Below are 24,462 nucleotides of genomic sequence, written 5' to 3'. Positions count from 1 at the left end.
TCCCTATCAAAATGTTTTCACGATCGCCCCAAACAAACCAGTGCATTTCCATCAAAATAAACCCCCATACCTCCATGTTTTTTCGACATCTACATGTTTTCCTTACATGCTATAAAATGCACCTCCTACATCTATATCTGCTTTCATGATTTTGCTGCTATCATCTGCTACATACATAAAATCGAATTCAAATAGGCAAAGAAGACATACAAGTTTAGAACATTCGTATAGCGCCTTTGTGTTGAGTTATGCAGCATGAGCTTGTGACCCTGCAAAAGGAACTGCTCCCAACGCCATTGAAGCTGTGTTTAAAGCCAAGCCCTACAGATAATACAGTAGAGATAGCATCATCAGTCCGACAACCTTAAGCAATGATCAAGAACAAGGAAGAAGCCAAGATTTGTCATTACCCACCAATGATCTTTATCTACTCCAAGGTTTTTGCAAAAGGGCAGTCAAATAAACCTCCCCATTCTTCACCCCACTTGAATCAGCCTTATTCCCCACTGCCCACTTCACCTTCTTGTACCCCAACTTCCCTATCAATGGCGCGTACACCTTTTCAAGATCCAATTTTTTGCTGAAAAAATGATCTATCCACAGGTACCCTCCACCCCTCAACACTCTGTCCACATCAAAGAAGAGGAACTCCATCACCGTCGCCGGAATCCACCGGTTCACGGCGTGCCCGCACCGGACGAGATCCACCACCCCGTCGAACACCGGCAGCCGCTGCTGCAGCGGCACGTGGAGCGGCACCAGTCCCCGGAGCGCCACCGCCTCGTTGTACGGAGCACCGAGGTTCATTGTGGTGGTGATTACAGTCACGTTGTGGAGCTTCATTTGCGCCGCGAATGTGCCCGTCCCGCCGCCGACGTCGACCGCCAGTCTGACGACGGACTTGGCGGAATCGGCGAGCTGGAAGAATTGGGAAATCGGGAGATCCAGATCTGATTTGTATGTCAAGAACCTCGTTTTTTCGAATTTCATGTCGAAACCTATGTTGGATTTGAGGTTGGCGAAGCAGGAGAATGTCTTGCAGCTGTAGTGCCCGAGTAAGGCCGTCTTTTCCGGCAGCGGCGCGAAGGGGTCGCCGGGGAGGGCGGCCGGTGCGGCGGGGGCCGTCCGGGAGAAGCAGCGGCGGCGGGGCAGCGGGTGGCAGCCGCGGAGGATGAGGTACTCGGCGATGGGGGAGTCGTCGGGGCAGATAGAGAAGGGAGTGTAGTTCATGTACTGGTGGAGCATGTCCGGGTGGTCTTTGCAGGCGGAGGCTATGGGGGCGATGTGGGTGTAGATGAGGAGATCGGAGGGGGCGCCGACGGCGCCACCGCCGCCGGTGGCGGCGAGGGTTTTCTTTGAAGGCGGGGCTGAGGATTGGAGAGTGGTGAGATGCGCGATGGTGGCCCGGATAGTGGAGAGCTGGCGGAGGAGGTGGTCGGGGACGGCGGGGGGCGTCGCCGCCGGCGCGGCGGAGCTGACGGTGGAGGAGAGGTGGTAAAGAGAGAGGATGTTGGTGGCGACCATGGCGAGGAGGAGCAGCATGTTCAGACCCATAGTAAACCCCATTTCAAGATCACAGTTTCTTCTGAGATCACTGACTGATATTTATATATAGATGTGTAAAGTATAAATATATATGTACAGACAATACAAATAATGATCCAAGAATTATTGATGGGGATGCAATGACAGTAAGTAAACCTTGTGAAAGAACACATTTTGACTGCTGATGTCGTAAGTCGTTCCGAGGGCTGGGTGCTCGAGCACCCGACAGATCTACACCGTCGGATGTTGGGAACAGTTGGTGAGTAGTCCACGGCCGTCGGATGCATTTCCAGGCCTGGTGAGAATTATGTAAACGCGATTAATGAAATAGTGGATGAAATTTTAGGGAACCGGAGGTGAGTTACTGGAGGGAACCCGCTAGAAGACCGGGGCTCCGAATGATAGATACGGTCTAGATCCGGTCGCGTCTGCCGTACGCAAGTACAGTGCTATTTATATCTCCTTCCGACTTCGGTTTGGTTACGGAGCTTACAGACTGAGCTGATCCTAATTCTCTGCTGGAGAAGATGGTAAGGGCTTTCTCCTGCGTATGCTCAAATTTATGGCATGTTTTCACGGGAAGTTTATGAATTAAGTTTATTTATTTACTTTTGGTTCGAGGAGCACGGCTTTTAATTTTCTCAAATTGCTAGCGTTCTTCGTGATATGAGCGGTTGAAGCTTAATTTCATCTCTTCTCACAATTCGTTTCCACATATGCTGTGAATCGTGAGAGTGTAATCTTTTTTGAGGTAAAGAATTAGGGTTCCTGAAGCAATATGAAATTTTCTGTCAATTGGATTTTTGCGCGTTCAACATTTCCTACCAATAATGGAGAAGAACTTTAAGAAGGTGTTTGATGTTAACCATGAAGATAAGAGGTGCAATAAGAAAAAAATTAAGGCAAACGCGAGTTGGCTATGGAGCATCACATCTTCAGAAGATTTACACTTCTGTTTATTGATTAAATTAACTGTAGGCTGATCCAGAATTAGAGGCCATCAGACAGAGAAGAATGCAGGAGCTAATGGCACAACAAGGAGGCGTGGTTTTTAACTATTTATTTTTTGAGTGGAGTAATTGGCTTGCAGGGAAACAGTCATCAAAAGTCCGAGCAGCAGAAAGCTCAGGGCGAAGCAAAAAGGTATTAACACACACACACATATATATGCCATTAGTATTGTCTGATCTCCTTGGTCCAAATCTTCTAAATTGATGTAGGGAGGCTGAGGAACAAAGGCAAATGATCCTTAGTAAGAGATTAGTTTCTCCTATATATGTGTATTGGATCATCACTGCAGGTTTCTTGGAGATCTTTTATGGTTGGTTTTGTTGGAGGATCATGATACATCATTCTCATGACTAATGGCCATTCTTGTCATTCTACAAGGTGGGATTATATATTAATTTAAAAATATGTAATGAAAAATTAAAATAATAGCAGCACGCCCAGTGGGACTCGAACCCACAATCGCCTGATTAGAAGTCAGGCGCCTTATCCATTAGGCCATGGGCGCTTTTGATGTTTATTAATTTTATTGATATATTTATTCGTGTTAACTTGAACTCGTTGTTAGAATGTGGCCCAAATTATGATAAATGGGCTTTAATTGGGCTTACACATTAGTTGTGAGCTTGTGACCCATCTTCTGTTTAGCGGCTCAAGCCGTAAGCCGATTTTTAAAAACGGGCGGCTGCAGAACTTCCGGTTTTTTTCCTTTTTTTTTTTTTTTTTTTTTTTGAATATTAAGTTATTAGTACGTCTCTCTTCTAGGGTTCTGGTTTTATAATGGCTGAAGACAGTGAAGGAACGCTGGGGCTTTGGAACGCGGATGGTGTTTGCTGCTCCACTGATCATTTCTCTGCGTTCGTTATTGGTATCCATTTTTAGCTAGTGATGGTTGAGTGACGTAGTTTTGAATCTTTTTGTACTAATGAGTCCGATTTTCTGTTCCAAAAGGCTGGCGTATTATTCCAATTGGTCGAGTGCTGCCCCGGCATTGAGTTCGGGAATTCTCAGATTCAGATTTTGAGGGGTTTTCTTTTTCTATTATAAATGGCGGAGGATGTCGGGTCGATGCAAGATAAAACCAGCAATGCCTGCTGCGCCGCGGTAATCTGAAGCATATTTTTTTACCTTTTCTGCGGTTAAATATGTATACGTGACTCATTGCGTAATTAACTAACTACGTTGCTGGAATTGGTTGGGATGTTTCAGCTGAAGAAGAAGCACTCGAAGCTTTTGGAGAAGTATGCAAAGGTTGAAGAGCTTAAAAACAGGTTTCGCGACTGCACATCATTGCTGCAGGATAAGTATGATGCGATTGAGAATGAAAATGTCAATATTAAAAAAGGTAGCTGCTTGCTTTCTTTAGGATTTTTTTTTTTCGGGTTTTTTTTTTTTTTTGTGTATTTGTGTTTCACCTTATTATGGTAAAATGATATATCTTTATTCTGGATTTGAGAAAACAATAGTGCTGTTCAAGTAAAATGAGGCATTTTACTGATAGAAAGATCATTGTTTCATCTTTGCTGCAGTATTTGAGGAACTCAAAGCGCAGGCTAATATGTGGAAAGATGAGAAAGAAAAAGAATCAGGAATTCGTATTGATCTTGAGGATGAGGTGTCTGCACTAAAGGAGGAGGTTCAATTGCTTAAGAGTAATAGCAACTTGGGTTCTCAAGAATCCAATGAGCAGCTTCAAGAACGACTGAGTAGTGCTGAGGAGGAGATTAAAAGGTTGAAGGACCTTTTGGACAAAGAGAGGAAAAAATCAGCTTCGGAAAAAAAGAATATTGAGTTAGAGAAGAGGAAAGCCTATGAGGCTCAAGACCGTCTGAGAAGGGCTGATGAGGAGATTAAGGGGTTGAAGGATCTTTTGGACAAAGAGAGGAAAACAACAGCTTTGGAAAAAAAGAATTCTGAGTTGGAGGAGAGGATACACAATGAGGCTCAAGAACATGTGAGTAGGGCTGACAAGGAGATTAAGGGGTTGAAGGATCTTTTGGACAAGGAGAGGAAAAAAACAGCTTTGGAAAAAAAGAATACTGAGCTCGAGAAGATGAAAGCCGCTGAGGCTTTGAAGAAGTTGGAAATGGACGGGAATAAGGTTGCTGAAGCACAGAAGATAGCTAATGTTGAAAGAAAGAAAGCGGAGGAAAATAGGCTTTTGTTGGAAAAACTGAAGAAGGAAACTGATGCAGTGAAGTCAAAGCTGGCATTGGAGAAATCTAGATCGGAATCTGCATATAAGCAAGTGGAGGTTGAGAAACTAAATGCCAAAAGAGAAAAAGAAAGGGCTGACTTGGCAGTGGCCAAAGCTGATGAGCAGCGGCAATTTGCAGAAATGAACTTGAAGAAGGCCATGTCTGAGAAAGAACGAGCAGATAATTTAAATAAGAAGTTCGAAGAGGCTAGTAATCGAGCAAAAAGATTAGAGGTGCATAGGTGCTCTGGAAATGTAGTTGAAGCTCAAGCTGATGAAACTAATACTGGAAGGAACATCAGAATAGCAAGTGGGATGTGCGGGGAGCTGCTGAAGAATGATGCTGCAATGTCTGAATGTATGAAAAATATGCTTGTGAAGAAAGATCAGAAAAATTTGGAGAAAAAACATTCAGATCCAGAGAAAAAGGTAGCGAAGGAACATAGTAAAGCTGCAAAGGATTACAAAAGAATGGCCAGAGAGCAGAAGCACAGAGCCAACGAACTTTCTAGAGAACTGGAAAGCTGTAAGCTGAGACTAGTAGAATCTCAGGCAGAGCTGGCGAAGTCTTACTCATACAGATATACTAGCATTTTATCTGAGGCTGATACTGTTAAAAAGTTAAAGAACCAATTGAAGCTAGAAAAGATGCTTGTGAAGCACTCTAAAAAAGCTTCAGAAGTGGAAGCTATTCGCAACAGTATGCTACAACAGGAGTTAGTTCAGCTAAAACAGGAGTTTCTTCAATTCCAACTTCGTTTTGATATGTTAAGTAACTCCTTTTCAGGCGGCGGAGAAGGTATACATCAGTTGGAAAAGGTTGGTTTATCTCTCTCAAAGTGCACACTGTAATTTGATCTGCATCGTTTAAATTGATGTTTTGCATTTATCTTGTCAATCTTTGTTCATCATACTAACCATGTGTTGTTACATCCTTTTTCATAATGGATGTTGATGTTGCACTGAATAGCCGGCACTTCCCTCATCTCTTGTTATCTTATTTTGGTTTCATGTACTGAAGGATTCAAATTTTTTCACTATTGAGTTTTTTGCATATAGATGACTAAAATGAGCATGAATAATATTTGGTATGTTGATAGCGCCAAGATTTTGGAATAGCTTAAAGCATATATTTTAGATCTATACATCACTGTACTTGTATGTATTTTGTAATTTTATATTGATTAGATTAAACATTGTGTGTTGAATCTTGTACATACTGATCCTTATTTCTTGTTTTATGTTATTTTGCAGATTGGAAATCATATCTCAACAAGAGAAACATTGTGCTCAGATGATCATCATAGGCAACTTATATCAGGTATAACTGGATTGGATCCTCCACATAGAGGTTCCAACCAAAAAATGAGTTCTGCCATAAATTCAAGTTCGGCATCTTTTTCTGATCGACCATTGGTGGGATCACAGGAAATGCATACTCTATCTGTAACATCGGCTAAACTGGGTGAAGATATATCAAAACTCAAACCCAAGTCAAGGTTGTCTTCCAAGACCAGGGTAAGGCATAATGAGCACACAATAGTCAAAGCTGACAACAGATCAGAATGTTCACTTCAAGAAAATGATGGTAAAAGAAAATGTGCATCACTTGAGAGGGAAAGGATTTTTGATGCAGTTAAATCCATTGAAAAGTTGTATTGTAAAGGTGAGAAGCTGCATCAACAGGTATCAGAGAAAGTATCCATCCTGCATGATATAATTAATGGTAAAAAAAGTGAATCTGAAGAAGAGAACCGTAAGGACAATCCTTGCAATGATATTGGCAGACCTCTCAAGAGGAGAAAAAATTCTTCTGAGGAAGCAATGGTTGCTCATTGTGTGCAAGATAATGAGGCAAAGGGCATATTTGATTCAGACATTGATTGCTTGAATGCCTGTATGGCTGTTGGTGCTATGAAATTGGATCAGCATACTGAGGATGGAGCAAATGTAATCTTTGCAAGTGCTCAACGCACATCTCAATTTTCTGATGTAATGGCTGGTGGTGATTATATGAAGTTGCTGGAGCTGAATAGTGCTGCAGATGAGGATGCTTACCGCAGGGCTATTGCTATACCCCTGTCTCCTTTGCTTCCTGATCTAGAATTACTTTTTGATGAGACACATGAAGCTAACATTTCTCAGTGTCTCCCAAACAAAAGTTCGCTTGAGGAATTTGCAGGTTTTAGAGATAACCTGGAGCTACCTTCTATTGACTCAGAGAACAAGGCCATTCATGCACCTTTGGATGGTTCTGTTTCTACAGGGATGCAACTGGTTGAAGATTCTGCGCCAGCTTGTCATGATGATGCTGGATCCAAGGAAGCAAATATACAGTGTGAAAGACAGCTTTCTACTCCTCATAGTGGTTTCCTGAAGTATTATGTTGTGTATCCAGACAATAAAGAATATCATAGCATGTCAAGGATCCTTAAGTCAATTTGTGGTTGCATGCCACCGTTTTCTTCCCTTGATTCAGCAGAGATATTTGTTCGAAGTATTCTACATGCTCTTTTGAAGGCACATGATCTTTCTATGAAGTAAGTGAATGGCTTTTGCTTAAGTAGGTAGTTTGAATACCACAATATCACTGTGTTCTGAGGAACTTGTCTTTCCATAATGTAGTCTATATCTCTGTCCTATACATAAAGTAGTGAGACATCACGCCTTTTCTTTGAACATAAACTCTGATATAGTTTCTATATTATGAATATAATTGTAATTTTGCGATTAGGAATGGAATTCTATACGTTGGCCTCTTTTCAGGAATCACATTATCAACTTGAATGCATCGACTTTTTTATGTTTAGTTACCTTGAAAAGGAATGATTGTGTTAACTTGTTTGGAACATGACTGCAGGGAGAAGGTTTGTGTATTCTTCTCTTTATTACTGTATGGAGTTTCCGAGGTTTCAGCGAAGAACTGGTCAAATTTCTTGAGTTATGCTTTGGTCCAGTCCCTTGATTCAGTGTCACTTCACATCTGCTCAGGTATTTTTCATGCTAATCTCTTTATAATGGAAGTTATATGCTTGTGATACAACTTCATTCTTTAGGTTTATGCTGACGAGCTCACCATTTTCTTGTGCAGCACTAACAGATCTAGTTTTGAAGAGAGAATTCCGGGAGTCCTTTGATTTGTTTGAACTGCTTGCTCTTGTTGAAGAATTTCTTTTGCAAAGAAAGGTGTTTGTTACTGGTGACATATCTTCTGAGCAAGAGGCCCTTTCTAGTTCCAAAATGGATCTGGTTCTAAATGGTGATGTGGTTATATTGTCTGAAGTGTTAGCTTCAGCCCCGTTGTTGGTTGCTGGTGGAAGCATACTAGCTTCATTATGCTTAGCAGTAGATCATATTGGCTGTATTTGTGAGATTTCGTGCAGCATTATCGCAAGTCAGAGATGTGGTCCTGCCGTTATACTGGCTATCCTTCATTCTTTTGCTCATATATGTGGCCCGAAATATTTTGACATACAGCAGTACTCCTTAACAATGTCCGTAGTAGAAGTCCTTGTTATGCTTCTTGAGAAGAAAAGTGCATCAGCTAATTCAAAATCTATTTCCCAACCATTGGCTGGAGATCTTTCTTTAACTTGGTCATGCTGCAGCAATTGCCCGTTTTCAAAGGGTGCGATTCCCATAGAGGGTGTTGTGTCAAAGTTATTGGAGAATCTTTGCAAGCACAGTCCCTCGTTGAAAGATACATTTGAAGTAATGAAATCAGTAGTTCCAAGAGAGAATCTCCACAAACACAGAAATGAAGATGCTTCATGTTTTGTGGACTGTGTCACATCAAGCTCACCTTATGATGAGAATTTATGTGAAATTTTGGATACTCTTCCGTTGATGGAGATTCTGGCATCATTTATGGTATGAATTTCCACTTACATTTATTGTGAAAAATATTCTTTTTGTTTTATTGATTGATGATTTTCTCATTTGCACTGAATGTGCTTAGAACTCCTGTAGATTAAGTGTAGCCTTCACTTCTTTTCCCCATGTAGCATACTACATTATGTCTTACACTCGTCTCTCATGACATGCAGAGCTGGAGGTGGACAGCTGACCACATCATTGGTCCGATTTGTAAATCTTTCGAATCTCGACTTACGGAAGGGTTTTCTGCTGCCATAATCATTCTTCTCGGTCAATTGGGGAGGTATATATACCTGCTACTACTAATTATATAACATCCATATGCTTATATGAGTGATGTGACTGCTTGCATTAGCATTTTTCATTTTCTTTTCTCAATTCTACCTCATATATTTAGATCCTATACATCTAAGCTTTTGATAATTTAATGGTCCTTCACATTTTCTCCGGAAAATACAAACTACTCGAAGCAATCATAAGTTTATATACTGACTTGAGCTATTACTCTGCTTAAACCCTCATTATCCTTGCCCTTTCTTATGTAGCTTCCTTTTATTTTTCACACTTGTATTGCTTTATCAGCTACTGTATCTTCCTTCACAATTCTTATTACACACTATCCAAGAAGATTTCGATATTCTATATCCACTTGCTATATTTCTGTGAACATTCTTGCTGATTACATTGAGCTTCATCGATGAAGCTGTTAATTCTAGCTTGAATCTATTCTGTTTGTGCTTTGAGATAATAAAGTATAAGGCTCTGTATTTGCTGACTAAAGCTCAAAATCATCATTATAGGTTTGCCATATCCGTAACATTTGAAGATTATTTTATATATTTCAAATAGCAACAACAAGCAACCATTTAGGTTGCAATAACTCCATATGCAGTTCTCTTTTTCCAATTTTCATGATGCTTATCATAACCCTAAAATGTTATCTGTCATTATTCAGGCTCGGCATTGAAGCCATTGGTTATGAGGATCCTGAAGTTGAAAAGCTGCGTGAATGGTTTTCAGCCATCCTGCTCGGAAATTCTTTTACAACACTGACCCTACCTGTTCAATTTGCCATTTTAACTTCCTTGTTTGGCCTCACTCCAATGAAATTCGAAGAAGTCATAGACACTAAGGTAGAAGCTTCGCCAGCAGTCTCCGGACAATGTAGTATCTTGCCTGTTACTTCAATTAGGAAGTGGTTTTCTCGATTGAGTCCCGAGCAGCAATCGTACTTGAGGCATTCATTGGCACAACCTCTCTAGCTCTGATGATATCTCCCCAAGGGAAGAAAGTTTTGTAGGCCATTTTCGGAAGCTATTCGATTGTTTGGACAAGGTTTTTAATATGCTTTCCTGCTGCTGCTTTGAATTTGTGTACAGAAAACTGTGGGTTGCATTCATGGATCAATGTCAAGCAAAAAGCTTCTTTCTTTAGCTAAAAAGTAATTTGCAAAAAAAAATTGGGTTTGGCTTTGTGTTGTTTTTATTTATTTATTTAAATAATATTTTGATGTAATATTTTGTGAAATATAAAATAGAATATTTCGGTTAAGGGGGAGTTTGTAGTAAACTAATTAAAAAAATAATAATATTTTATTAGTTAGTAAAAAAATTTGTAAAATTTTTTTATTATAATTTAGGTAAAATGTTTGACTGATATATAATTATTTTTAGAAATAAATATTTATTTTGAGTTGAGGGAATATAAGATTTGCTTTGACATTTCAAATGAAATTATATGTGAAATAGTCTTTAAATCAAAATCAAACAAAATTTTTTGCTTTGTTTAGACAACATTTGTGGGTATTTGACATTATTTTTACGTTTCTAAAAAAGTAAATTTAAATAAAAATCAAACAAAATTCTTTTGCTTTGTTTAGACAACATTTGTGGGTATTTGACATTGTTTTTACATTTTTAAAAAGTAAATTTAAATCAAAATCAAACAAAATTCTTTTGATTTGTTTAGACAACATTTGTGGATATTTGACATTATTTTTACTTTTCTAAAAATTATCACGTATCCAATAAATATAACATCAAATATTAATTTTTATTATTTTTAAATATTCCCAAAAACTCGCGGGTGATTACCTTTTTGCATTTAAAAAATTAACATTGTTCTAATCTTTGTTCATAAGAAAAAAAATAATTAATGCAAAATTATGTGGCAGTGAATGTGTGTCTTTACAAATGGCAGGGCAAGACAGAGCCTTACACGCTATTCCTTCCCTGCCTGCTGATCTGATTTCGTTTCCATTATATTTGGAAAGCCATGGCATGGCATTCACGAGCTTCATCTTCTGTAGGGAAGGCGCTTCTACGACGATTCCCAGCCGGTGGAGTACACCGCCAACGTGACAGCGCCACCTCAGCGCCGAAGGAGTTCAGGAAAATTCTGGCGGGGTGAACGTCCTCCGCTTTGCCATGGAGAAACAGCCACTTCTGTCCTACATTAAAACCAGAAGACCTCCGCCTACACCGTCGTCGTCGTCCACGCTCTGTCCTCTACCAGAAGACGACGAGATTACAATTCCGCCGCCGATCACTCCGTCCGCTAAGGATCTCAAGGACATTCTCATATTCGGTTCTCCTTCGACTGCAACGGCGCATCTTAGGGATACGTCGTCCTCGAATCTGCTAGAAGCGCTTACGCTAAGCCTAAGCTCACCTCATCCTGCCGCTTCAAATCTCGATTACGATAAACCAACATTTGATCAGCTTAAGCCAAATTCGGACTTGGAAAATCAACAATTATGGCTGAACGAGCTTATTTATCCAGTCACCAAGAGCCATCTTCACAGGGCGAAAACTGCCCCTGCCATGGCTACGATCAACGAAGTTAATCGTCGTTCGCACAGCAAGCCACCAAATTCAGATAAACCGTCAATTGTGCGACAGGGTATACTTCTCTTGATCGTTTATTTAACTTTTGGCGTGAGTATATACTCGCTTAATAAGGATAGCTTCAGATCAACAGAAACTCACCCTGTTGTTGATGCTTTATATTTCTGCATTGTTACAATGTGCACAATTGGCTATGGTGATATCACACCTGACAGTGCTGCAACTAAATTGTTTTCTATCACCTTTGTGCTCGTCGGATTCGGGTTTGTCGATATTTTGTTGAGTGGGATGGTCAGTTACATGCTTGATTTGCAAGAGAATTATCTTTTGAAGACTATAAAAGGCGGTAGTGGTGGGAATCGCGATCCTCGGTCTTACATAGTTGATGTGAAGAAGGGGAGAATGAGGATTCGGATGAAGGTAGCATTGGCATTAGGTGTTGTGATTCTTTGCATCGGGATTGGAGCTTGCGCGATGCATTTTGTAGAGAAGCTGAACTGGCTTGATTCGTTTTACCTCTCGGTTATGTCAGTCACCACTGTTGGATATGGAGATCAGGCATTTAGTTCTTTGACTGGTAGAGTTTTTGCATCAATTTGGTTACTTGTGTCGACACTTGCTGTTGCTAGAGCTTTTCTCTACTTGGCTGAAGCAAGAGTTGACAAGCGGAATAGAAGTATGGCAAAATGGGTGCTCGGCCAGGATATGACTGTTGCACAGTTTCTTGCTGCGGATATCGATAACAATGGTTTCGTGACGTGAGTTCTTCCTTCACTTGCTTTGATTCAGTACTTGCTTGAGGTTTAAATTTTGAGCCTAGAAAGTATCGCGCTAATGCCATCTATGATAATGTGGATCTGTTTTGAGTGAATGCACTTGAAATGATGTTCCAAATTTGTTAGTTATGTATCCTATGTGCAGCTATTGAAACTGCCGTATGTTCGTTCCCTGCTATTTAGTTCTTTTTTATTTGAAACAAGATATGGAGAGTCTTTCGCCATGTTTTATAAACTTTTTCGAAGTTCATTCCTTGTAGAGTGCAGAGTGCATAAAAATGGAGAAGTTTTTGTGTTTCAATAACAGTTTGATTGTTCTGCTAGTTTACACTGGTTAACAATGTGATTGCAAGTTCAAAAATTTGCGACATCTTTGTCATCTTTTTGCCATTTTTTAACTTGAATTGAGTAGCTCTAGAGACTGGACTATCATTAGTTAGGTTTCTGTTTTGTTTAATGCTGTGTTGTTTCATGTGTTGTGTTCCAGAAAATCAGAATTTGTGGTGTACAAGCTCAAGGAGCTCGGCAAGGTTTCGGAAAAAGACATTCTGCAGATATGCAAACAGTTTGAACGGCTGGATGTTGGAAACTGTGGGAAGATCACTCTTGCTGATCTTGTAGAAAGTCGTCGCCGTTGATCCTCGTACAGACCGGATTCATGAGATTCGATTGCTGGATATACACACACTCAAACTGCAAACAACCAGATGTCTCTTGGAGATAGAGATTGTCAAGGTACAATCATCTTATGTTTATCACATTTGGAAATGCAAATGTTCCTATTATTGACGTGGAGATTTTGTTAATTGGACAAACACAGATTATTACACACACAACACAATACATGAAAGGTTTTTCTCATATTGAGTGACAAGAACACTAATTTAAAAATGTCCTTACATTACACAACAAGTCTTGATTGTGCATCTTGTTGTCAATTTGAAGGACCATTTAAATTCTTAATTTCTGTTCTCACCATTTCTTTCTTGCTTTGCCTGATTTTCTTCATGATAATGATCTAGACTCAAAAAGATCTTGGAAATTAATAAACCCTTTGAAAGTCTTGCATGCTAAGTGATTAATACAGGCTTCTAGAAGCTCAAGTACATCCATGATACATACATATATATTTTATATATATAGGATTGGGACAAGTCCTATTATTGGCCATTACATTACACCTTAAGTTGATATAGACCAAGTCAAGTCATCAATCCCCTTTTATGGGATTAGTCCCACATAGCTGCTACCCAGATGATGACAGAGTATCTTATGTCTTGAAACTTTTGGTTTATTTTTATTTTTATGTTTTTTTAATCCTTGGTGGGTTCTATTGCTATGAACACAGGAACACTAATTTCAATTGATTAATGATTAAAGCTTTTAGCTTTGATTAACTTTGCCATTCATGTAGATGCAATTTCATTTTTGCCTATAGTTCAAATGTAAGTTTGAACTGTAAAATATTGATGTTTAGGGGCAATTGGGATTCCTCAGATCATTTTGTTCATTAGTTACTGTTCCTGATGTTTTGTGGTTTTAAATATTGATGTATATTCATATTTCAGTTTATTTTTACAAGAAATTAGCTCAATTATGCTTCTACATTTTATTTATTTATTTTTTTGCATAAATATTTTTACATCATTTTATTTTCTTAAATAATTAGTTACATCCAACACTCAAAAAAAAAAAAAGTCAAAACCTTTAATTTCAAATATTCAAAAAACAAAATAAAATTAAAACAGAAGTAAATATGTTCCAACTTGTAGGTCTTTTATTGTATAAATATTATATTATAAGTAAAAAGAATCTTAAAAAATAACTTAAAAAGGAAGCTAATATTAGTAGGATAATGTAGGATCATTTTCAAAATTGAAACGTGTGGCATGTCTATTACCACGCTAATTCCACTATTCCAGCATATAATTGTTATTCTTTATATTGTTCAATGAGCACATATATACTACCAAACCAATTGTCCAATTAGTATACATGTCTACCAAATTTACTGCTAGTTATCCACCTAACTATTAAATTACACATCTAATATTGGATGGGTTTGTTTTTAAGATTTTAATTAATATATTTTTTATATTAGAAACATTGAATCATATTATAGTATAAAAATAATATATTTTTTTTCTTTTATATAAATTGATCAAATATATATTACATATTATATATAATTATATATGGTGTTTTTTTAATAATATTTATCCAGATAATTATATCAATACAAAATAATTGGATAAACCAAGCAAGACCTTAGTTATATGTATCTAAATACTTTTAAGACGGTGAATCTAATAAAAATAAATTGTCTTAAAAAACCTGTTACTTTAATTTCAAAACAAATTGAATAATAAATTTTTTATTCAATTTATAATTTATATAACAAAACCTATGTTAAACAATTATTATATATGTAAAAATTGACTATAGTTTCCATTTGGTCCACAATGTGGGCTTGACTAATTAATTGTTGTTGTACGTATATACGGTAACAATTGTTAGACAACGAGATATTTGCAAATATAATAATCTAAAATAAACCTAATTAATTATTTAAATATTTTAAAAATAATTTATTGGCGGTCTCTCATTTAATAATTATTAATTAATTAATTGCTACATCTTATATGAAACCTCACAATTCTTCTTCGGTACTCTTTCCCTCTTATTTTAATATTACTTTCCCTCGACATGTCTCAAGGATTCACTGAATTTTACTACAGTCACGACGGCGATAGTCGTCGCCGGAACGTCGCCGGAGTTACGTACTCAGGAAGCTCCTCCATGGCTAATAGCACCTCCGACGACGTTGAAGCTTCCGCTACCTTCGCCGAGTTTCTAGACGGATCCACAGATCACCTCAGTTGGTTTAATACAGACTCCTTAGTTGGCTTGCCTCCGCCGGAGCAGATCACCGGCGAATCTCCGGCGACGCCTAATTGCTCGAATTCATCTTCCTCCACTGAGGCTGCAGCTGCAACCGCCGAAGGTTCCGGAAAGGGTAAGGAAACCCTAGAAGACGACAGCTCGAAGAAAGAGTAATCATTAATCTGCAATTAATCTTCTTCTTAATCCATTATTTAATCTTAATTTGCGGAAGTTAATTATAGATTAATTTGTTAATTAATTCAATTCGCTCTATCGTGTTCATCACGAAACGATAGTGCAAAATTGAAGAAACTGAAATCTACAGAATCCGAGAAGAAAAAGCAGCCACGATTCGCTTTCATGACCAAAAGCGAAGTCGATCATCTCGACGACGGTTACCGGTGGCGGAAGTACGGCCAGAAAGCCGTGAAGAACAGTCCTCACCCAAGGTACGTTCGAATCGATTTCCTCTCCAAATCCTTCAACAATTATCAATTAATTAATTTCACAATTTCATAATTTCATAATTTCACAGAAGCTACTACAGATGCACTGCGCAGAAATGTCCGGTGAAGAAGCGCGTCGAGAGGTCATTCCAGGACCGTTCGATCGTGATCACTACCTACGAAGGTCAGCACAACCACCACCTTCCGGTGAATCTCAGGGGGAATTCTGCGGCGGTGATTGGTATGAGGCTTCCAGATTCTTCGATGATGCTAAATCCGCCATTAGCGCCTCCGCCGGAAGCTCCAGCTGGATTTCCTCATCACTTGTACAGTCTCGTCAGTACTGATGGTATGACTCGCAATACTCAGCTACAGACTAATTCCCAGTTACATGATCATCAATATCTTGATTACGAGAATATCTTGCCGGATGTGTTTCCTTCTTCTACAATATTCCCCAAACAAGAACCCTAATTAATTAAATTACACATTAATCCAATTATATCTCCAAAAGTTATCTTCCGATCCCATCCTAACCTGCACTATTTTAACTTATCCTCCACTACATTATATATAATTAATCAATTTGTTTCTTCTTTTTTATTCTTATGATGATGCATAATATATATTTTGTATATTTATATCTGTCAGTTGATCATTTGTATCATTACACATTTTGTTATATATATACAAACATGTATCTGTATATATAAATTAATATATATGCTCCTTTTTTTATATATATAATTTAATTATTTATGTATGTGAAGTTACCATTCTTTCTCTCTCTCTCGCTCTTTTTTTTTTTTTTTTTGATATATGAAATTTGGATAAGAGTTCATATATATTGAGATTTGGTGTTACTGTGCTTTAATTTACCTTTGCATGTTTGAATTATTATTGCTGCATGTTGAAGTGTTTTGGTTGGTGATAGTGACGATGTCGTATGAAAACCGGAGTTGACCCATAAAGGGAAGTCAACTAAAACCAAAAGTCTACTCTAATGGTTGGTTCTGAATTAAAGATTTATAATTACTAGTTAATTTAATCAAAAGGGTTCCTTAGTTAGTTAGTTAATTAATTACTAGTTGATTAACTCTCTAACACTATTAATTAACACTTAGATTTATTATTATTAGTTTATCCACTTAGGTTTTAATTTGGTTTGTTGCTGCTGCAATTTTTATAGATTATTAACGAAGAGAGAGAGAGGCTGTAGTATTAACTATTGGTCCTACGCATGCATGCATGCATGCATGCATTACGTACGTCGAAATTTCACTAAGTGATGACATCACGTCTGATGTTCTTAAATTTTAGGTCTTCAGTATAATTCTCACTGTGATTTATGTATATTTGAAGTGACAAATTAATGTGGATAACGTGGGATTAAAGGCAAAATGTGGATAACATATATAATTGAGCAATTAAGTGGTGATGCTAATGCACTTTGCATATCTAAGTGGAATTAAAAAGAAAGCACTAGTTAATTAACAAAGATCAAGTAAGTTGGTGCATTAATATTATATATACATATATATTTATAATTACGTATCTGTATTCAATAATTCTTCACACAATTAATGCATGCACTAGATAAATTTTTAATTTTGTTATTAGTTAATATTTTATATCGCCGATTAATTAGCTCAGTAATTAAGCACATGATAATAATATATACATTAATTTGTACTTATATAAACTCTGTGATATTTGCTGACATACTATATTAAATGATTCTGATCTAAAAGTTTTTAAGTTTAAATAAACTGTGTATTTTATTTTATTTTATTTTCTTAAAATATTTTTATGGGGTATGGAATTCAAAAGCGTAGAAATATGGAGAAATCAATGATAAAGTATATACGTACAGACAGACATTAATATACTGGCAAAAATAATTGGTTACAGTGGAAGTGCCGTGTTTGAATGAAATGTTTTTAGTTGTTATAATTGCCTTCTTCTCTGGATTTTGACTAGATATTTTTGGATCTTCTGCCATACATGCCGTAGTAGTTCTTAATTCTCTCTCTCTCTCTCTCTCTCTCTCTCTCTCTCTCTCTCTCTCTCTCTCTCTCTCTCTCTCTCTCTCTCATATTTATCCAATTGATTCACACTCTTTGAGATATTTCGTATCACACTATTCATGTTTTTTCCTCTTAAACATATATTTTTAGATAAATATTATATTGAAAATTTATTCATTTATATATATATATGTGTGTGTATATATCACTATTGAACACATCCGAATAACCCTTTTGTTGTTGTCTCTATGTGATGTCAGTTGCAGCAAGATTGCAAATATGACAATTGAGTGCACACAGCTATTGTGTCTTGATTCAAATATTAATAATGAGACCAAACAATAATTATAGTAATAATTATTATTATTATTATCAGATAAAACCTTGATCATTCCCTCTTTGTTATAACACCTATTTGTTCATACTTAATGAGTACATAAATCAACAAAGAGTTTTGGCAGGATATTAGGTTCGTCGGGAGTTTATCCAGTGCGTATTTTCGAATAGCGACTACAAATTCCCACGTCGTTAAAAAAAAAATAAAAAAAAAAAAAAAATTGGCAGATGCATCATTCATAGAAGAACAAGAAACCAGAAACCCACTTGTCCTAGCTAGGTAGTTGGAAATAGGTAATACATGTGAAAATTACACGCTTGCAGAAATAAATATAAAAATAACACAATCAAAATTCAAACCCAATAAAATCCTAAATATATATATATCATACGCTGATAAAGCTTCAATAAAATTTACAAATTAATGTAACAGGCATAATTAAATTTAATAGAATAATAAAGTGATATATTACATTCTTAGTATTATTATTATAATACAAACAAAACAGTAACAAATCCAAATCAATTTTTTTTAATATATATACACATTAAAATAATAAATAGATAAATAAATAAAATCCTCCATCTGATAATGATTTGTTGCTATAAAAATAGATAAATGTACATACCAAGCTACAGCTGCTCCCCCACTTTCCATTCTTACCACTATAGCTTCCAATAAATTTATTTCCAATGCCATACTCTACACACACACAAACAACACTATCGTAACTAGATTAAATTTTCGGTATCCATCATCGCCATGGGAGAAGAAGATCAAGCAGCAGCACCAGCAGCTCAAGAAACCATCAATGGTGAGATAAAAGAACCCTTCTTTAATCTTCTTCTACTTCTGGTTAACCATTCTTAATAATTTCGACTACTGAATTCTCCACTACAGGCTTGGATACTGAAGAACAGAAAACAACACAAGCTTCAGAATCATCAACCAGACACTACAAATGGTGGATACAGATGATCGTTTACACAATCTTCGTCCTTACAGGGCAGAATCTGGGCACAATTTTAGGAAGAATTTACTTCAACAATGGTGGCAAGAGCGAGTGGATGGCCACTCTCGTCCAAGTCGTTGGCTTCCCTGTCCTAATCCCCCTCCAATACCTAATAGCTACCAATTCCCCCAAATTAGAAAACCCTAACTGCAATAATAACAATTTCATCCTTAATAATTCCCCCAAATTCAAATTCCCCCTCAATCTTGCCTCCATCTACATAGCTTTGGGGATATTTCTTGCAGCAGATTGTATGCTATATTCGATCGGGCTCCAGTATCTCCCTGTGACTACCTACACACTGATCTGCGCCAGCCAATTGGGATTCAACGCCCTGTTTTCTTACTTCCTTAACAACCAGAAGTTCACTCCTTACATCGTCAATTCCCTCGTCCTCCTCACGCTTTCCTCTGTCCTTTTAGTCTTCCAATCCGATCCCGGCGACTCCAACAAATCGTCCAAGGCTAAGTACGTCATCGGCTTTGTCTGCACCGTCGCCGCCTCCGCCGGCTACGCCCTCATGCTGTCGGTGACACAGGTAGAGCTGTTAAACTAATTAATTCGTTCGTAAATTCGATACTTGATTTAAGCTCGTTAAATGAGCCGAATAGAGCTTGAACAATATAAATAGAATCGTTTTTGTTAATTAATGTCAGATAAAATAATATATTTATATATATACATACGGAATTATGAATTACAAAAATAAATAAAATAAAATATCTGTTAAGAGCTCTGTTTACTGATAAATCGTTTAAACTTTGAGGTGAAATGATCGTTCTGCAAATTTGACAATATCAAATTAGAAAGGTGAGTTTAATTGAATCGAATACAAACATGAATATGAGCTCAAACAATGAAATTGCTTAACGAATGAGTTTGAACAGTATAAACAAACTCGAATACTTGACGAACAAACACAAATCTTGTTTTTCTAAGACCTTGTAGGCTTAGTTGTTTGACATTTCGACCCAAATTCGATCTCGGGGGCGTGCGTATGTTTGTATAGTTAAAAAATATATATATATTTAATAATTGTGTTCGATTCGAATCGTTAACAGCTCTTTAAATGCAGGTGGCGTTTCAAAGGATAATCAAGAAGGATAGCATCAATGCAGTGATTGAAATGAGCATATGGCAATGCTTTGTGGCGTCAATTGTGATTGTGGTGGGTCTGTTCGCCAGCGGCGATTGGCGGAGGATGTCGGCGGAGATGGCCGGATACAAGTCCGGCCGGGTTTCCTATGCCATGAACTTATTTTGGACCGCCGTGTCGTGGCAGGCATTCACCGTCGGGTGCACTGGATTGATCTTTAAAGTGTCGTCGCTTTTCTCGAACGTGATCAGCATCTTGGGGCTGCCGGTGGCGCCTGTTCTTGCCGTGGTTTTTCTCCACGACAAGATGACGGGGCTTAAGGCCATGTCGATGGCGCTCGCGCTGTGGGGGTTTGTGTCTTATATGTACCAACATTATGTCGATGATCGTGAGATCAAGAAGAAGGAATCTAATTAAGAATGGTAGAGATGATGATCGATGAGATTGAGCAAAAGATTCCTTAAAAGTTAGTTAATTCGTTGAAAACTATGGTTTTAAGGAAGTTGTTGTTGTAATTTTGTTTTGTTGTTTTCGTCACATTAAGTTGTGATGTGCATTTCTATTTTCTATCCAATCTATTTTAGTTGCTTTTGAAGCTCTAATTCATGAAATCACGCCATCCAAGTGAGAGCTAAACACGGCCGTGTTGTTAATTGTATTTATTATCTAAGATCCACGTGTTATATTATAGGGTGATGAATTTTGACTTCATAATCAAATATATTTTTCTTATTTGTGGTATCAACTATCAATCAACTTTTCATTATTTATTTATTTATATAAAAAAAGTTTAATTAACATATTTAATTTCTCCATTGTTGTAAAAAGAATTTCAACCTAATGATACATTTTTTTGTAAATCATAACAGCTATGATATCATAGTTATCAACTTTATAAAGTGTCACAGAAAAATCAGTGAACCATATGTAATAGATGAACTGAGGCATCGGGGGTTTAAACCATAACTTCACTGCCACAAGTCTAACAGACTTCTTTTCTTTTTTTTCTTTTTTTTTTTTTTTTTTTTTTTAATAGAGTGGAAGAAGTAAAATGGAATAAAAATATAATTGTGAATTATGCGATGGGTCGAAAATGGGCCGCCGGTTCACAATTCATATCGAAATTGGTTTGATGGGCCGGTTCGGAACCGGCTGGATAAGTAAACGATGCCAAGTATAATTGAAATTAATTACAATAAATTTGGGGTATACTTGAAAAATGTCCAATCCTGTTCTTCTTCCTCAGGCCGGGTTTAGCCTGCAACAGAGCATAATATCTCCGCCTCTTTCTTCTTCAGGTGGCTTCGCCTCCTACAGCAGCACTTCTGTGAGACAATTGTAAGTTCTACCTTTTTGGTCATAAGAGAAGCGCTTCATTCAATAATATGCAGCAATTTTGCAGTGTTTGTTGTTTTTCCATTTCAAATCGATCCCGGAGATGATTGGAAGATATAGATGAGTTTGTGCTGTTTCAGGTATTCCGATTAAAAAGTATATTTCCATCCGATTCACACACGAACTTGTAGAGAAGCTGATTAGTGTTCGGTGAATCCAAAGGTTTTGGCCTTCCAATTCACGATCTGGAATCATTTCCGTTTTCTGTGATAGATTCTATAGTACTATGCATTTGTGGTATTTTAATAGTGATCACCCCTGCGTTGCCTGATTTAGAGTTTATCAGGCACATACACTTGAACCTTTCGTGTCTTTCAGATTTCTACTTTTTTCGAATATGGTTTTAAATGCATTTGCTTGGCTGCGTTGAATATTTTGTTGAGAATAGAACCACTGCATATGCTGATGTTCATCTACTGTACTGTTGTTTGATGGCGACTATATCAATGAAATGAGTAATTAAATGCAGGATTTCTGGTTGCTGAAACACCTCATGCATTGTGCCATGGAGGCGGCAGCTGATTATTTCTTCTTCGGCATGACATTCCCGAATGTAGCTTTACTCATAGTTGGTGCTTCCACGCTTGTTATTGTCCGATTTTTATACATTATATATCGAGGCAGAAAACCTCTATCTAGCAAACCAAAAGGACATCTTAGTACCCTGATTGTTTTGGGTTCAGGTGGGTAAATTCATCCCCTTCTAGAGGTATTTGTTCTTCCATAGATTGCATCTCTAATAGTGAGATTTTTTTAAAGCAATATGGAATTGGGAACAATTCTTTCCAATACTTTGATCCTAATTGGGCAGGCACACTCCAGGACTTGGTAGCTAGCCTTTTTCTTAAGTTGAGTTTGTGCAATTTGATTGTGTAATATAGGTGGCCACACTGCAGAGATGCTAAATCTGCTCAGTGTTATGCAGTTGGATGGGTTTAAGCCAAGATACTACATTGCTGCTGCTACTGATAATATGAGCCTTCAGAAGGCTCGGGCACTGGAGAATTCCATAAGGAATGAGGTAGATGATCTTGCTACTATATGCCTTTGTTACTCTTCGTGTTTCTTAACTTGATTTGGGTTGATTGGTTGAAAAATGAAGCTCGAAAGGTTACCCCTGATTTTCAAAATTTTGTAAAATTGAATGAATTGGTTCCTTTTTATTGATGTCTTGGAAGAGCATCATGAAAGTAGAAATCTCGGATGGAGAAATCATAGTAAATGAGTTCTGCTGTTGGAACATGTTGAAGACCATCGAGTTATCTCTTATATTTTTAAAGTTCAAGAATCTCCTGCTATTTGAATAAATTTGAGTCTTTTTGTGTGTGTGTGTGTGTGTGTTAGACAGAGATCGAATCAATGGGATCTACCCATTTCATGCAAATATACCGAAGTCGTGAGGTTGGTCAATCGTACATAACTTCAGTGGCTACAACTTTAATAGCTTTAACTCATGCATTGTGGCTCATGATCAAGATTCGACCTCAAGTGGTATATTCTTTTCTCCTATACACTATTATTATTTTCTGAAATTTTTATTTTTACTTTTTCATTTCATATTTTCATTTTTTGTTATTGTGATGTACAGATATTGTGCAATGGGCCAGGGACCTGTATACCTCTCTGTGTAATTGCATTCTTGTTCAAGGTTTGTGTGGCATGATTTAATGCAATCCTTCGACTAACCTTTAACTTCTATAGAATTGGAAAATTCATAAGACTGTGATGGAACTTTCAGGTTTTCGGGATCAGGTGGTCTTCCATTTTTTACGTCGAGAGTATTGCTAGAGTTAAAAGACTATCGTTAAGTGGGTTGATTCTCTACAAACTAAGGATAGCTGATCAATTATTCGTACAATGGCCACAGTTGAAGAGCAAATATCCTCGGGCTAACTATGTTGGTCGTCTAATGTGAAGAATTCATTGAGGTATCTCAAATATTGCTTTCTACTTTTTACGATACTAACATTTGGTTAGCAATAGAGTTGTAAACTACCTTTCAAGTTGTTGAGACTATTTTCATATCTTAAAGTTGAATTGAGAATACATATGAATCAAATGAGAAGAGCTTTGAGTTAAAATTCATTTCATCTATTCAAGTGACTAACAATTCGATCTTTATTCCCTAATTCATCACTGTTTCCTAAACATTGTTCAATTAACAAAACATAAAGAACCATGTGCCTTTATTAACAGAGGTATAAAGGGATGCATTATTTATTTATATCCTTGGATTCTATTTCCTGTTTTTTCTTGAACTCCATAACAGCCTGACCGAAGGTGCTTCTAACATGCTGACAAATCTGCATTAGATTCTGGCAACCATCCTTCAATACCTCTCGGGCGGGGTCGCCTACAACAGTACAAAAAAAGACAACCTTCTAAAGAGAAACATAAACAGAACCATCTGATATGCTTTATTTTGACAAGCATTTTCCTAATCATAAATTGCAGGCAATGATCTAACAAACTTTACCAGTAGTCTGGACTCTTATATTCATCGTAGCTACCGAAGGGTGCGGAATGCTGTTACCAACAAACAACACTCGAGGGCTGGAAGATCAAATCATCACAGTAAGGATATGAGTCTGTATAGATCAATGGCTCTTTAACAATGGCTTATTAGCTTTTTCTCAATTCCCCAACACACAGTATAAATACAATTATACAAAGCAGTGGTTAGTAGAACTCACTCTCGATTAAGTACATATCCTAGTGCATTTGCTAGGGTGTGATCTTCATCTTTAATTGAAAACGTCGCTTTTGATTCGTCCTCGTTCGACTGCTCCATTGATGCTGACGAAAGAGTAACGCCAAAAACCATATGCACTTCAAATTAATCATCTCAATGGAAACACACAATGGATGGGACAATTGCAAATTTCATCTTTGGTTGACAAACAGAAACGGGAAAGTCTAAAACCATACAACAAGAGAACTATCAGAATTAATGCAAAAACAAAGGCTTCTTTATAGAAACTTTTGATATTTTAACACTGTTTATGATAGTAATTTTTT

At 37.3% G+C, this 24,462-nt stretch overlaps 6 protein-coding genes and 1 non-coding gene across 14 annotated transcripts; 5 read left to right on the top strand and 2 right to left on the bottom strand.

Moving 5' to 3' along the window:
- Nucleotides 1-23: 23 nt before the first annotated feature.
- On the bottom strand, nucleotides 24-1,816 carry LOC127249821 (probable methyltransferase At1g29790). 2 transcript variants are annotated; one of them, XM_051272835.1, is made up of 3 exons: nucleotides 1,702-1,816; nucleotides 411-1,598; nucleotides 24-321 (listed from the first exon to the last, which is right to left on the bottom strand). In XM_051272835.1, exon 2 carries the CDS (start codon nucleotides 1,564-1,566, stop codon nucleotides 424-426), a length of 1,143 nt encoding a protein of 380 aa, XP_051128792.1. In that variant the 5' UTR covers nucleotides 1,567-1,598; nucleotides 1,702-1,816; the 3' UTR covers nucleotides 24-321; nucleotides 411-423. The 2 variants fall into 2 exon arrangements, with proteins under 2 accessions (XP_051128792.1, XP_051128790.1); XM_051272833.1 differs by having other exon boundaries at nucleotides 415-1,598.
- Nucleotides 1,817-1,880: 64 nt separating this feature from the next.
- On the top strand, nucleotides 1,881-10,104 carry LOC127249817 (uncharacterized). 2 transcript variants are annotated; one of them, XM_051272828.1, is made up of 12 exons: nucleotides 1,881-2,075; nucleotides 2,524-2,688; nucleotides 2,766-2,934; nucleotides 3,319-3,421; nucleotides 3,505-3,657; nucleotides 3,763-3,898; nucleotides 4,083-5,569; nucleotides 6,005-7,290; nucleotides 7,611-7,741; nucleotides 7,842-8,620; nucleotides 8,797-8,909; nucleotides 9,582-10,104. In XM_051272828.1, the coding sequence occupies exons 5-12, from the start codon at nucleotides 3,601-3,603 to the stop codon at nucleotides 9,886-9,888; spliced, it is 4,296 nt and encodes a 1,431-aa protein (XP_051128785.1). In that variant the 5' UTR covers nucleotides 1,881-2,075; nucleotides 2,524-2,688; nucleotides 2,766-2,934; nucleotides 3,319-3,421; nucleotides 3,505-3,600; the 3' UTR covers nucleotides 9,889-10,104. The 2 variants fall into 2 exon arrangements, with proteins under 2 accessions (XP_051128785.1, XP_051128786.1); XM_051272829.1 differs by lacking the exon at nucleotides 1,881-2,075 and adding an exon at nucleotides 2,106-2,296 and having other exon boundaries at nucleotides 2,524-2,934.
- TRNAR-UCU (transfer RNA arginine (anticodon UCU)) lies at nucleotides 2,989-3,061 on the bottom strand. The gene has a single exon. It is a non-coding gene; the product is annotated as a tRNA-Arg (tRNA).
- Nucleotides 10,105-10,842: 738 nt separating the features above from the next.
- LOC127249480 (two-pore potassium channel 3-like) lies at nucleotides 10,843-12,974 on the top strand. Its single transcript, XM_051272268.1, has 2 exons — nucleotides 10,843-12,230; nucleotides 12,736-12,974. The coding sequence occupies exons 1-2, from the start codon at nucleotides 11,053-11,055 to the stop codon at nucleotides 12,884-12,886; spliced, it is 1,329 nt and encodes a 442-aa protein (XP_051128225.1). The 5' UTR covers nucleotides 10,843-11,052; the 3' UTR covers nucleotides 12,887-12,974.
- Nucleotides 12,885-16,301, top strand: LOC127249481 (WRKY transcription factor 28-like). Of its 2 annotated transcripts, XM_051272270.1 has the most exons (4): nucleotides 12,885-12,983; nucleotides 14,987-15,301; nucleotides 15,428-15,580; nucleotides 15,667-16,301. In XM_051272270.1, exons 2-4 carry the CDS (start codon nucleotides 15,048-15,050, stop codon nucleotides 16,049-16,051), a joined length of 792 nt encoding a protein of 263 aa, XP_051128227.1. In that variant the 5' UTR covers nucleotides 12,885-12,983; nucleotides 14,987-15,047; the 3' UTR covers nucleotides 16,052-16,301. The 2 variants fall into 2 exon arrangements, with proteins under 2 accessions (XP_051128227.1, XP_051128226.1); XM_051272269.1 differs by lacking the exon at nucleotides 12,885-12,983 and having other exon boundaries at nucleotides 14,901-15,301.
- A 2,260-nt stretch (nucleotides 16,302-18,561) lies between these two features.
- Nucleotides 18,562-20,623, top strand: LOC127250025 (probable purine permease 10). The gene is made up of 3 exons (XM_051273170.1): nucleotides 18,562-18,755; nucleotides 18,842-19,491; nucleotides 20,029-20,623. The coding sequence occupies exons 1-3, from the start codon at nucleotides 18,704-18,706 to the stop codon at nucleotides 20,464-20,466; spliced, it is 1,140 nt and encodes a 379-aa protein (XP_051129127.1). The 5' UTR covers nucleotides 18,562-18,703; the 3' UTR covers nucleotides 20,467-20,623.
- Nucleotides 20,624-21,252: 629 nt separating this feature from the next.
- Nucleotides 21,253-24,213, top strand: LOC127249854 (uncharacterized). 5 transcript variants are annotated; one of them, XM_051272894.1, is made up of 8 exons: nucleotides 21,267-21,387; nucleotides 21,452-21,524; nucleotides 21,914-22,127; nucleotides 22,326-22,465; nucleotides 22,789-22,935; nucleotides 23,033-23,092; nucleotides 23,183-23,372; nucleotides 23,899-24,213. In XM_051272894.1, the coding sequence occupies exons 3-7, from the start codon at nucleotides 21,938-21,940 to the stop codon at nucleotides 23,357-23,359; spliced, it is 714 nt and encodes a 237-aa protein (XP_051128851.1). In that variant the 5' UTR covers nucleotides 21,267-21,387; nucleotides 21,452-21,524; nucleotides 21,914-21,937; the 3' UTR covers nucleotides 23,360-23,372; nucleotides 23,899-24,213. The 5 variants fall into 5 exon arrangements, with proteins under 5 accessions (XP_051128854.1, XP_051128851.1, XP_051128853.1 ...); XM_051272896.1 differs by lacking the exon at nucleotides 23,899-24,213 and adding an exon at nucleotides 23,714-23,730; XM_051272898.1 differs by lacking the exon at nucleotides 23,899-24,213 and adding an exon at nucleotides 22,256-22,272 and having other exon boundaries at nucleotides 22,370-22,465; nucleotides 23,183-23,529.
- The last annotated feature ends 249 nt before the right edge of the window (nucleotides 24,214-24,462 follow it).

Source organism: Andrographis paniculata, unplaced genomic scaffold (assembly GCF_009805555.1).
Source record: "Andrographis paniculata isolate CXL003 unplaced genomic scaffold, ASM980555v1 Contig36END, whole genome shotgun sequence".
NCBI classification, from domain to species: Eukaryota; Viridiplantae; Streptophyta; class Magnoliopsida; order Lamiales; family Acanthaceae; genus Andrographis; species Andrographis paniculata.
Note: the sequence above shows the minus strand (reverse complement) of the source record. Positions and strands in the feature narration are given on the sequence as shown.